Source organism: Acomys russatus, chromosome 25 (assembly GCF_903995435.1).
Source record: "Acomys russatus chromosome 25, mAcoRus1.1, whole genome shotgun sequence".
NCBI lineage: Eukaryota > Metazoa > Chordata > Mammalia > Rodentia > Muridae > Acomys > Acomys russatus.
The window spans coordinates 43,158,779-43,172,830 of NC_067161.1; the positions used below are offsets into that span (position 1 = coordinate 43,158,779).

The following is a 14,052-nucleotide window of genomic DNA, read 5'->3' on the forward strand; positions in this document are numbered from 1 at the left end:
TCCTTTGCATGCTTATGTCTGTACACTATATGCATTCCTGGTACCTACAGAGGCCGAGGGAATTGGATCCCCTGATCCTGGAGTAGCACATGATTGTGAACCACCACATGAGTGCTAGAAAATGAAGCCTGGTCCTCTAGAAGACTAGTCAGTACTTTTAACCACTGAGCCATCTCTCTAGGCCCTGGCCTATTCATTTCAAAATTTTTTAATTGGTTAATTTCACTTATTACCAATCTTAAACATAAACAAAGAAAACAAAAATAACTCCAAACTTTACACATTGCTGTACATTACCTTTTTTAGCAACTTCCATTTCTTCTTCTGTCCATCTCGAGGTCTCAACAGGCTCAGTAGAAACTGAAATTAAGAGAAAACTCTGGCAATAGAAATCCAAATTGAACTATCCATTCAAAAATCATGTAACTGATAACTTATTTGTCTTGTATGAAATTAGACAGTATCAACCTCTTAAGATGGAAAAGTTTGCCCTTCTTAGTGTCAAGCTCTTTTGCAATATTCTGACATTCCTTCCACCTTTGGCCACGTGCACGTGGTGAGAAAGTCGGCCTCCCAGCTTGGCAAACTTCCTCTCTCTGCTCCTACAATGACAAAGGAGCACAGAGCCTCTTCCTTCCAGTGCCACCAGAATCAGATTTCTATATAACCTAATTAGAAAATGCACTTATTTAAAGCCCTCTGCAAGCTCCCTGCTTTGCAGCAGAGGAAGATACAAGTCAAGAGAAAGCCAAGTTCACCATGATGTGCCCTGGCCTATTTTAATTCTCCCATCTGCTAGCTTCCAATGCGTTACACTTGCCATTTGTACAACAGGCATTGTCTTTCCTACCTCATTGTATGGTGAAATTGGTAGCACTGAATCACAGATAGGGACACTTCATCACTAATACAATCCTTTTAAAAAATAATGTAATAATACGTTATAAGAAAAGGAAATATATAGCTAGATTGTTAGACCCAGTATATCTTGCCTGACAATTTACTCTTTAGTTTAGCAGAAAGTATTAAGTATATGACATTATAGTGCTGCCCATACTGGTTTAAAAGGAGCAAAGAGACAGTTTTAGGGAAATGCTGGTGTACGTCATGCTTCAGAAGCAAAATATTAACATGATATAGGCATTTAACAAGTAAAATGGAAATTATGAATACTTAAAAATAATAAAACAGGGGGCTGGAGAGATGGCTCAGAAGGAAGAGAATTAACTGCTCTTGCAGAGGACCTGAGTTCAATTCTCCATACTTACATGGCAGCTCATAACTATTTAACTCTAGTTCCAGGAGATCCAATACCCTATTCTGGCTTCCAAGGAAGGGCACCAGGAATGCCCATGGTGCAAAGACACACATGCAGGCAAAACACCCATACACATATACTAAAAACAATTAAATATCTAAAACATTCCTAAAAAGAGGGGAGAAATGGCATTATATCACTGTTCACTGAAATCTTGTTTGTTTTTTGTTTTGGGTTTTTTTTTGGGGGGGGGGTGTTTGTTTTGTAAATTATAAAACTAGACCAGCAAAATTGCTCAGCAGGAAAAGGACTCTAAGCCTGTCAACTTAAGTTCAATTATGAAACACGTCCTTGGACCTCCGTACAATGAACGCGTAGCAGCCTGTGTGCGCCTGCACTCACACAGACACATGCACAGACATAAATAAATATGTATGTTACATGCCAAATAAAAGTTATGGGAACAAAGTGGTATGTTACCTAATAAAAGAAAAGCTACATTGTAACTACTATACTTCTGGAAAAGAATTTTACTTTAAGTTTAAGGGCAGGCTGGAGAGATGGCTCAGCGGTTAAGAGTACTTACTATCTGTTCTTCCAGAGGTCCTGAGTTCAATTCCCAGCAACCACAGGGTGGCTCACAACCATCTATAATAAGATCTGAATGCCCTCTTCTGGTGTGCATGAAGACAGTGTACTCATATACATAAAATAAATAAGTCTTTAAAGTTTAAGGTCACTTCTTGGTTATCAATATTGGCAGGCCCTGCCCTATCCCTCAAACCAAATCCCGCTAAGATTATACCCGGCACAAAGCACTCTCTTCTACTAACTGGGCTCTGGTGGTGGTGGCAGTTGTGGAGGGGGATCCTCGCTGGCTGCGGCAGCAGCACTGGCAGCTGCAGCTTCACTAGTCATGGACCTGGTAATCCGGCCTTTCCGGCGCCCCTGGCTATTAGCAGTCTTCCGCCCCCTTGGAGTAGCCTGCTCTCTCTCCTCAGTTTCTTCTGTTGTGCCTTCTGTTCTGTCCTTTTCCTTGGTTGTTTCTCTAAAAACAAAAGAAAATAAAAGCTTTTCTAGTTTAAAGTAAACATACAGCAAAAAAATCGTTAAGTAGAAACTATACATTTATCCAATCTCTAACTTTTTAAACTTTCATGAAAAACTCTATCATGGGAGATTTTCAATAGCTTTGACTAACAAGACACTTCAGAAGACTTGTATCACATATTAGTAGACATAAATTTTAAACATATTTCATACTGATTTAACTTCAAAACCAGGCATCCATAAGAAAGTATCAAAGGACAACAGAACACCAAGACCTGAAGCAGAAAAAGAAAAAACAAAACAAAACTTTAGCGAAAGCAAAAGGCCTGACATTTTTGCTTTTGCATAAATTCTGTTAAAAGTTTCTTCTATAACATGATGTTAAAACAGATGACCTTCCTGACAGATGCCTGTTCTGTAGTAAGAAGACACAGCACAGTTTTATTAAACCAGAGAAAGTGTCCTGAACGCCTCAGCAGTGATAATATACAAACAAAGCAGTGTGGCTTCAAGGTTGGCAGGAAAGCTTCTGGGTCAGGCTCCCTGAGTCCCTCTAAGATCTGTGATTTACTAACATGGAAAAGCTACCTTACCTCTGTGAACCACAGTTCTCTCTTCTGTAAGATAAGGACAGTAATAATGTATTTTACAAAGTAGTTCCTAGGATTAAAGGAATTAACAAGGTGACTGGAACATCATATGTTTTTTATTATTGTGCCAGAATTCCTCTGAATCTATAAAGAGCTTATTCATAGTATGGAGTACTTAAGAAAATTCAATTAATGGTGAGTATTGTTGTTGTTATTTTTTATATTATTATTAAAAATATCTGAGTATATGAAGATCATTCTCTATAGGATACTTGTTATATTTGAAAATCCTTAGATGGAATTGAATATGATCAAACACATTGTTTGTATGTATAAAATTTACAAAAAATGAGTAAATGTATTTTTTAAAGTACACATCTGCAAGACTTAGTTATTAGTGGAAGATGCTATTTTTACAACTTAAGTGCTTCAGGTAAAAGCTGGCTGAGGTATATCAAGCTGTACATCTTCTCTCCCAGTGAATGAACACATGCTTCAAGAATGACTCTACCACAGTGTAACTCTGCTGTGGCAATGAGCCAGTCAAAAGCTGAGCATAATGGACACTCTTGTAATCCAGTACTTGAAAGGCTTGAGCCAAGAAGATCTTGAGTTCAAGGTCAGCTTGTGCTACAATCTTATGCCTGTCTTTAAAATAAATAAGCAGCAGGGATTGGTAGGATATGTCTTTAACCCCAGCATTCAGAGGGCAAAGGCAGGCAGATTTCTATGAATTGGTGACCAATCTGGGCTACACAGTGAGTTCCAGAACAGCCATGGCTATGTAGAAGGACTACGTCTCAAAAACAGAAAAATAAATAAGTAGATAATAAATGAACAAATTATCCATCCTACTCTGCACCTACCTATTCCCAAAGAAGCTCACCCATCTTCTGAATAAAATCTAACATGTCAGCTTTCACTAACCCTCTAAGCGGACGAATACAAAGGCAATCTACTTTCTACACCTGTCCTTCAGTCTAGTGAAATCCCTGCCGAGCTCCGAGTGTACAGCTGTTCGTTTTGGTTCTACTGCCACATCAGCCGTGAGCTCATCTTCCTCGTCACGTATATCTGTGTCTCTGAACACGTCTCCTCTTCTATTCATTCTGCATTTTTCAAGATGTTTTAAGCCTGGCTTGTATTTGCCTATTGCTCTCCTTCTTACTTACACGCTGAGGATAGGGCATATCCTTTGTACGTTTTCATCCTAAGGCCTAAGGCATATACTAGTACCTATGAATGTATGCTAAGTAACTTAGACGTTTAAAGAAAAAAGTAGAGTTCCCTTCAGGCAAAAAGATAAAACAAACAAAAATATACTTTTTAAAAAGACATTTCTTTATGGAAAGAACCACTGACTATATAGTACAAAAATGTTTACCCTAAACCTAAAAATTTTATTTGATTCCTTATAAGTATATCCTCAAGGGAAAGAAGCATGAATGTCTGACTCTTATTTTATTCATTTCTGTGAATGAATATTTCACCTGCATGAATTATGTCTGTGCAGCATGTGCATGCCTGGTATTGGCAGAGAACATAAGAGGGCATCAGATAGCCTGGGACTGAAGCTACAAAATGTTGTGAGCTACTATTTAGATACTAGGAATCAAATCTGAGTCCTCCAGAAGAGCAGCCAGTATTCTTAACTACTCAGCCATCTCTCCAGCCCATGATTTCTTTTAGAACCATGCAATTGACTTATGTGATATTAAATGACAAAAAACAAAACAAAACAAAAAACAGGCAAATTTTATTTCTGCAAGGTCTATGTAAATAGCATAATAGATACTTTTAAAGGCACAAACGTCTGAAATATGCGATGGCCTAGATGAATCTCAAAGATCCATTCTTCTCCTTGTGCTAAACAAAAGGAGTCAGACAGACTATACACTTGGTGGAATTTAGCTCTTAAATGCCACGCAAAAGATTAAGTGTTAAAGACTTGGTCCTAATTGTTGGGGCATGGTCTGGTGCTTTGTATTTGATTGCTAATTACCATTGTCCCGTCTGTCGCTATCCCCACCACCACCACCCCTGTCTGTTTGCTGTCATTTATAAGCAGACACTCATGTACCTCAAAATGATGCTTGCACCCTTGCCTAAGAAATTATTCTTGATTGGCTGCTTAAAAAACCCTAAACCTGGACAGGGCAGAATGGAGTAGGTGTGGCCAAAGTTCATGGGGTCTGAGGAGAGAAGGGTCTTGGGAGAAGGAAGCAGACTGGAGGAGAACCACCATGGGGCAGGAATAAACCAACTGCTCCAAGAGGAGGAACTCTGAAGTTCCACATGGAAAGAAATGGCCCAGATGAACAAAATTGGCACGTATTTTGGGATTGTGGATGGAAGGTAGCCCAAAGAGAAATTATTAGAAGCAGATGGGATTATTAGAAATTATTAGAAGCATGGAATGGAGGCTGGGATATAATGGAAGGTAGCTTAGGAGTTAATATCTGCTATGCCCCAGATAAAATAAGGCTATTCTAAAATATACCAGGTGTCTCTGTCTTTAGTAATTGTGAAAGCGGTTAGATAATACTGCCATAATAACTTAAGCCTGCAAAAATAAACAACAACAACAAAAGCATAATACTGTTTAGAAGTGCTGGAGCTTTAAGGAGACAGAATGCAGTAGCTTTATGTCACTGGTAGCATTTCACTAGTGTGAAATGACTAATGGACCCAACCAGATACTCCAGATACTGATACTCCTAAAACTATAAGCCAAAAGCAAACATTTTCTATTTCTAAGTTGTTTATGGGTTTGTGTGTGTGTGTGTGTGTGTGTGTGTGTGTGTGTGTGTGTGTGTGTGTGTTGGTATTGTTGCTTTTTAAATAGTAGGAGGAAGCGGACTCCATTTACACTTAATTCTAGAACACTGTTAATCAGAAACTAAGAATGGACACCTGACCACAAAGAAACCTAAAGAAGCCGGTTGGTCGGTGACCATGGTGGCAAAGGCCTTTAATCCCAGTACTCAAGGAGGCAGAGGCAGAGGCATGCAGATCTCTGTCAAGTTTGAAGCCAGCCTGGTCTACACAGTGAGTTCCAGGACAGCCAGGGCTACAAAACTTGTCTCAAAATAAAAAAAAAAGAAACCGAAGGAAATACATTGGGGTGGAAGAAGGTCATTACACATAGGTGCACATCAACATACACATCTGTGACTGCTGCCCTTAGGTCTCACAGTAGCAGCACATAGACTAAAATGGTTGAGTCTTAATCACCTGGGGAAAAACAATGTGGCTCCTAAAGCCCCTCCCCCAGAGTTCCCTTATGAGCATATAAAAGCACCTACACTGAGAGCAACTGATCAGAAAAACAATAGATATACATTATATTTAGCTTTCTTTTCCCAGTTTTCCATAATGAAAAAGAATTGCTACTACAAACAATAAAATATAAATAGAAGCAGGTAACATAAAACTACATATTATATGTTGAATAAAATCAGCAACTATACATACATAGATTATAAGCTCTTACTTTCTCAGCATTATTACACTATTAGAAGTTGAGAAAGAAGCTTGAATATTTTCCAAGTCAAAAATTAAATTATATGCAAAATATCTTGGTGATAACTACAAATTATTGTAGCCTATAGATTAGAATACCAATATCTGATCTAGGCATGATCACAGTCCTGTAATTCCAGCACAAGACAGAGGCAGGAGACTGCCTCAAGTTTGAGGCCAGCCTAGTCTTAATAGTAAGTTCCAGACCACACAGAGTTACATATCAAGACCTTATCTCTTTAAAAAAAAAAAAAAAAAAAAAAAGTATCTATGTGTATATGTGTGCATAAAATAACATTCATGAAAAATAAAGCTATTAAGTAAAACATTTGATTTACTAAAATATTCCATTTATTTCTCTCTCTCTCTCTCTCTCTCTCTCTCTCTCTCTTTTTATTTTTTTATTTTTTTAGTTTTGTTTTGTTTTGTTTATTTTGGTTTTTGTGTTTTGGGGGTTTTTTGGTTTGGTTTTGTTTGCTTTTTGGTTTTTCAAGACAAGTTTCTTTGTGTAGCCTTGGCTGGAACACATTCTGTAGAATAGGCTGGCCTCAAATTCATAGAGATACACCTGCCTTTGCCTCCCAAATACTGGGATTAAAGGCGTGAGCTACAGTGCCTGGCTAATATTCCATTTCTTAATTATGCCAACAAACTGTTACTAAACCATATATTCCCATGGACTCATAACCACGTATTTCATACCTGTAATAGATTTGAAAATAACTATAATACATATCTAGCTGCTCAACTCACTTAGAATCTTCCTTCTCATCTTTTTCTTCATCATCCTTCTTTTCTTCTTCCTTTTTCTCTGTTTTTTCTGTTTTATCCTCTTCTTTTTCTTCTACTTTTTCTTCTTGAGAGGGACGGGCAATCTGCTGCTAGAATGAACCATTACTTGTGAGATAAGAAAGTGAAAGAAAGCATTTCTCAAACTGTATAACAAATTACAACATTCACTCGGAAATATTATTAACAGGGAAAATCCCATTTACAATAGATGGGCGCACGAAGAATAAACCTAGCCAAGAAATGAAGGAAACTCTATAATGAAAATATTAACATAGTGAGGTGCTGGAGAGATGGCTCAACAGTTCAGGGCACAGTACTCCCTGTTCTTCCAGAGGTCCTGAGTTCAATTCCTAGCAACCACATGGTGGCTCACAACTATCTATACCTTCTAATGCCCTTTTCTGGTGTGCAAGTGTACATGCAGATAAAGCAATCGTATACATAAAAATCTTAAAACAAACAAAAAAACTTAAAAACTTAAAAAATGCTAACATAGTGAAAAACAAAAGTAAAGAAAATAAAAAGGACCTATTGTGTTCATAGACTAGACAAATTAATAGTTAAAATGGCAATGTTTTTTAAAATTTATTTTTATGTACATGAGTGCTCTATCTACATGTATACCTGCATGATAGAAGAGGGGAATGGAGGGCATAGATGGTTGTGAGCCACCATGTGGTTGCTGGGAATTGAACTCAGAACCTCTGGAAGAGCAGACAATGCTCTTAAACCGTTGAGCCACCTCTCCAGCCCCTAAAATGGCAATGTTAATGAAACTGACCTAAAGAGCCAACATAACTCCCATCAAGACTCCAATGAATTTTTTTTTGTTTTGTTTTTTCGAGACAAGGTTTCTCTGTGTAGCCCTGGCTGTCCTATAACTCAATCTGCAGACCAGAGCGGCCTGCAGAGCAGAGTCGTCTGCCTCTGCTTCCAGAGTGCAAGGATTTAAGGTGTGCACCACCACTACACAGGTTCCAGTGATATTCTTTATAGAACAAGAACAGGCAATCTTATATATAGTTCATATGAAAACACAAAAGGTCCTGGATGGCCAAAAGAGAATGCCAGAAATCTCAAACTGTGACCTCAAATTATACTACAGAGCCACATAACAAAAACTTACACGTACACCAATAAAATATAGAACCCAGATACATACAATTACAACTGTTTAATTTTTAACAAAGGTTTGTTCAGAGTAAACAAAACAAGTTTCATTCAGCTAAGCAGGTCTTCCCAGCATGAGATAATATATTCACTACAATTGAAAGAGTACAATACAAAAGCAAGGGAAAACTGAAATTGAAAAAGTAAAAGAATCTGTTCTCAAGTGTGAACATGCCTGGGGAAGCAGCACCAAGCAACAGCTGATGCAGACTCCTCACTGAAGTAGCTAACTATATTCCTAACACCTATATATACATTCTATTTGTATTCAGCAAAAAATCCCAAAGTTAAGTCAGGTAGTAGTGGTGCATACCTTTAATCCCAGCAGAGGCAGGCAGGTCTCTTTGAGATCAAAGCCAGCCTAGTCTACAGACTAAGTTCTAGAACAGCCAGGGCTACAGAGAAATCCTGTCTCAGAAATTATAATCATCATCATGATTATCATCAACTAAAACACTCAAGCTAATAAAACAGAAAAATTAATAATCCACTTAGCAGACACTTTAAAGTAACTAAATTTCATATCAACTTTCCAGAGAGTAAAAGGCATCAAACAACAAAAATGCACAATGATGACAGAAATAATGACAACAGCAGCTACTGTTCATTGAGCACTCCCTAAATACTTAACATTGTACTCTGAGGAATTTGTCATCACAGTTTCCATATTGATACTAACAAAGAAACATCACTGCTGTCACCAACAAATACAAACACCAAGGGTCTAAGTAGAAATCTAAGAACATATAAGGTAGAAAGCGCTTGGTGCTGTTCTCCAACTTTAGCCTCTCTAAAGGATTCTTCATAACTATTGTTTACTTAACAGTGTAGACTGAAGCTGGGCGTGGTGGCGCACGGCTTTAATCCCAGCACTCAGGAGGCAGAGGCAGGTGGGTCACTGTGAGTTCAAGGCCTGCCTGGTCTACAAAGTGAGTTCAGGACAGCCAGGGCTATACAGAGAAACCCTGTCTTGAAAAACAAAACAAGAAAAAGTGCAGACAGAAATCCTTCCAGCTTCAAAATTACTAAATGATAAATACGTTTCTGAATGCTTTCAGAGATAAGAATGTTAGTGTTAAGACAGGAAAAAGAGTATCAATATTTTTATTTGTTCTGTGGATTTATACTTAGAACCTTGGTTTTTGCATTTGAGGGGGATAACAGTGATGTTTATCTGTTAGTATCAATATAGAAACTGCATGTGTTGACAAAATCCTGAGAAAAGAAAACAAATATTGGGCTGGAGAGATGGCTCAGAGGTTAAGAAGTCATGAGTTCAATTCCAAGCAACCACATGGTGGCTCACAACATCTGTAATGTGAACTGATGCCCTCTTCTGCAGACAAAGCACTCATATACAATAAATAAATATAAAAAAGAAAAAAATGGAATCAAGTATTTGAAAATGAAGAATGTGTTATTTAATAATGACATGTCTGGCAGCACTTGTCACAAACAGGCAACATAAAAATTCAATCTTCATGTGTGTTTACAGTGACATACTTACTAGGTATAAGTGATTGAAATTATAGCATGTCCTAACAAAACAAATTTCTTCTTCTTTTTGGGTTATGATGATGATGATGATTATTATTATTAATAGTGTGTGTGTGTGTGTGTGTGTGTGTGTGTGTGTGTGTGTGTGTGTGTGTGTACACACAAGCACCCAAGAACACCAGAAAATTGTAGACATCAGGTAACCTGGAGATGGAGTTGCAAGCAGTTGTGAGCCACCTGACACAGGGTGCTAGGAGCCAAACTCGGTCCTCTGCAATAGCATTAAGTGCTCATACAGAAAAGAATATTCTTAGTAGCCCTTATGTTTGTTTGGTTTGGTTTTTCGATACAGGGTTTCTCTGTGTAGCCTTGGCTGTCCCAGACTCACTTTGTAGAACAGAATGGTCTCAAACTCAGAGAGCTCCCCCTGCCACTACAGAGCCTTTTATTTTTAACTAGTGTGTGTCTGAGTATGGACAGGTGCATTACCATACAGATGCCCATGGAGGCAAGCAAATGGCATCTGATCTCCCAGAGTTAGACTTACAGGTAAGTGGCTACATGTGGGTGCTGACAATACAGCTCTGCAAGCTCTGCGAGAACAGTTTGCACTCCTAACTTCCAAGGTAACTCTCCAGCCCAAGCATATTTTTGAAAAGAGTTATTTATTTATTATGTGTACATTGCTCTGCCTGCATGTATACCTACATGCCAGAAGAGGGCATCAGATCATATCATAGATGGTTGTGAGCCACCATGTGGTTGCTGGGAATTGAACTCATGACCTCTGGAAGAGCAGGCAGTTCTCTTAACCGCTGAGCCATTTCTCCAGCCCCCTGCCCCAAGTATATTTTTTAATTGTGGATTGCACGTAACACCTGTGTGATATTCTTTTGTCTTCATATTTCGATCAACTTTGAAACATTTATCTAGTAATATAACATACCTGATTTCTGCCTCTGCGTTTTCCGTAATTCCTTCTCACTAGGGCTTTATAATTCTCGTTTTTCTTGGTTAAATAGTAATATAAAACACAGTCAGGCACACTCTGTAATAAAAAAGTTTTACTTAATTTCTGTAATAAAAATATTTTATTTAATTACTTGTATTACATTGTATTTCATTTCATGTACAAAATAAATATTTTCAAGAAAAATTTCTAGTGTAATCAAATCATAAATTAAAAACAAAACCACACATCGTTACGTATAAGCATATATAGGCTAGACAGTCACCCAGAGCATACAAGACATCTACAGTTGCTTTAACCCAAATTATGCAATGTGCTTTTACTAACTAGCAGTACACTCTCTTTCTACTATATAAGTAAATATTCACAAACACGAATGAAAGGAAGGAAGGAAGGAAGGAAGGAAGGAAGGAAGAAATCAGGATGTCCCAGTGTTCCTACTGCCTCAGAGGGTTTCTCTGTGCATCCCTGGCTGCACTGAAACTCTCCTCTGCCTACCAAGTGCTGGGTTTAAAGGTGTACACTACCACCTTCACACAGGATTATTTTAATCTGAAAGCTGAGAATTTTAAAAAATTCAACATATAAAAACAAAAAACAAAACGAAACTCAACATAATTAACATATTCTTTAGGAAAAGACATGAAATCATTTTCAACAAACGATGAAAATTGCTTTTGGTTCTCTGTTAAAAAGTACATTTTCGGGCTGGAGAGATGGCTCAGAGGTTAAAAGCACTGTCTGCTCTCCCAGAGGTCCTGAGTTCAATTCCCAGCAACCACATGGTGGCTCACAACCATCTATAATGTGATCTGATGCCCTCTTCTGGACTGTAGTTGTACATGCAGGCAGAGCACTGTATACATAATAAATAAACTTTCTTTTTTAAAGTACATTTTCGAGGCTGGTGAGATGACTTGGCAGTTAAGAGCACTGTCTTCTATCTGCTCTTCTAGAAGTCCTGAATTCAATTCCCAGCAACCACATGATGGCTCACAAACATCTATACGAGGGTTCTGATGTCCTCTTCTGGCCTGCAGATGTACATGCAGATAGAGCATGTACACAAATCTTTAAACAAAAACAAAACAAAATAATTTTTTTTCCCTAGACAGGGTTTCTCTGTGCAGACCTGCCTGATTGTGAACCCAGAGATCCTCTTGCCTCTGCCTCCCGAGTGCTGGGACTAAAGGTGTATGCTACTAATGTCTAGCTACTTAAAATATTTTTTAAGACTTTGTTTTGTTTTGAGGCAGGGTCTCAATTATGTAGTTATGGTTGGCCTAGAAGACACTATATAGACCAGGGTAGCCTTCTCTTTCTCCAATGCTGGGATTCAAGGCAGGTACCTCCACACCCAGGAATGTTGAATTCTAGTTATGTGTGTGTGCACATGTGTAGATATGTGTAGAAGCCAGAGGTGTTGAGATCACCCTAAACTGAATCACAACTGGTTGTGAGCCATCTTCTGTAGGGGCTAGGGACCAAACCCAGGTTCTCTGTAAGTGCAATAGGCACTCTTAACCATCTCTGGCCCCTGTGCTTGGGATTATAATGTAATTATAATTTTACATATTAATAAGTCACCAGAATCTTTTCACCTATCACAGACCTTTGTAAATGCAGTTCTAATTATCTACTGCTGCTTGTTGGAACACACAAAACAATCCAACTATACCACAAGCCTAAAAGGAACTCTGTGTAAGCTTTATCATACCTTCCTTTCCAAGTAGGATGCAATTAATCCAAAGTTTTTTGGATGCTGGATAAACCTGAGTTAAAAAAGAAAAAGAGTATTGAGATACATCATTCATCCCTAAAGAGGATTTCTATAACAGATTCCCCCAGAGGCTCAAGAAACATGGGGGGCGGGGGAGGGCACAGCCCCACTGAGCTCATTAACTCAAAGCCCACGTTACCTGCACAGGCCCTGTGCCGCATCACTTCCCTTCCACATCCCAGCACGGAAGGGGCAGGGGCTATGGAGACCCAATCCCAGTTGAGGAGCTGCTATCATGTAGTGGAAGGGAGAACTATTTTTCCCCTGTTAAGTACTTAACAGTGTCTTAGTAAATAACCTTATGGCCAATTCAATGGGTCACTTTTTTAAAAAAATGAAAGTAAAAAGGGGATTTGTTAGGAAGAAGTCAAGAAAAAGAAGACGATAGAAAAAGGGTAAAAGGGTGAATATGATAAAATAAATTATATGCATTTATGAAATTATCCAAGATTAATGTAGAAGTATTAAGAATATATGCACATACAAATGTTTTAACAAAATAAGGAAAATTCAAAGAATTATGTCTATTCCAATCCAAAGTTACTATTCACAGCCCACTAACAACTAGACAATCATCAGAGAATTTTTAAATGACAAGAGTTTTAAAGGGAAGTTTTAAGTTCTGCTGTTTTGTTTTGTTATTTTGGTTTTTTGATACCGGGTTTCTCTGTGTAGCCTTGGTTCTCCTAGACTCACTTTGTAGACCAGGCTAGCCTCCAACTCAGAGCTATCCACCTGCCTCTACCTCCCCAGTGCTGGGATTAAAGGTGTGCACCACCACGCCCAGCTTAAGTTCTGTTTTGTTTTTTGTTTGGTTTTTGAGACAGGGTCCCACTATGTAGCCGTGGTTGTCCTGGAACTCACTACGGAGACCAGGCTGGCATCAAAATCAGAGATCCACCTGCCTCTACAACTCGAGTACTAGAATTAAATGCATGTACTCCGTTGATTGTAAGGTGTTGTTTACATTTATCCATTAAGCATTATCCTACCTACAAGTTTCTAGTAAGATAAATTTACCATATCTACTCCAATGCCAAACTGGGATGAAAGTTTTGTGGAAATAGTTCACTCTCAAGTAAATGCCAAACAATTCTACTAACATGTATAAACTTCTATTAGAGAATAATTTAACAGTTTAATTACTTGTCCTTAAAGATTTCCTTTTCATGGTCGGTCCAAACATTCATAAACTGTCTGTCCTTATAAACCTTCATAGGATCCTCCATAAGCCCATTCATATTGATGAACTTGACCCTTCTTTGCTCTGCATCAAACATCATAGGTGGAATCACAGAAAGCTGCCGCATTTGTTTCTCATTATTCTGCAAAAAAGAAATGCAGTTTAGTTATGATAGTATTTAAACTAAAAATTTTAAAGGGCTCTAGTTTAAAACTGTAATTTAATAACAACAATAGCATA

The 14,052-nt window shown here is 38.1% G+C and overlaps 1 protein-coding gene across 19 annotated transcripts in view; it reads right to left on the reverse strand.

Annotated features, from left to right (window-relative positions):
- Ncor1 (nuclear receptor corepressor 1) overlaps positions 1-14,052 on the reverse strand; it is a 137,995-nt gene that overhangs the window by 68,654 nt on the left and 55,289 nt on the right. For 13 of the 19 annotated variants that reach the window (XM_051168381.1, XM_051168387.1, XM_051168397.1 and 10 more), the window contains 6 exons: positions 13,776-13,954; positions 12,567-12,621; positions 10,826-10,927; positions 7,174-7,301; positions 2,092-2,306; positions 298-360 (listed from right to left, as the gene is read on the reverse strand). In XM_051168381.1, coding sequence (XP_051024338.1) covers positions 298-360; positions 2,092-2,306; positions 7,174-7,301; positions 10,826-10,927; positions 12,567-12,621; positions 13,776-13,954 — 742 coding nt within the window. The remainder of the gene's footprint in view (positions 1-297; positions 361-2,091; positions 2,307-7,173; positions 7,302-10,825; positions 10,928-12,566; positions 12,622-13,775; positions 13,955-14,052) is intronic. The other 6 variants (XM_051168392.1, XM_051168402.1, XM_051168389.1 and 3 more) reach the window with 1 other exon arrangement.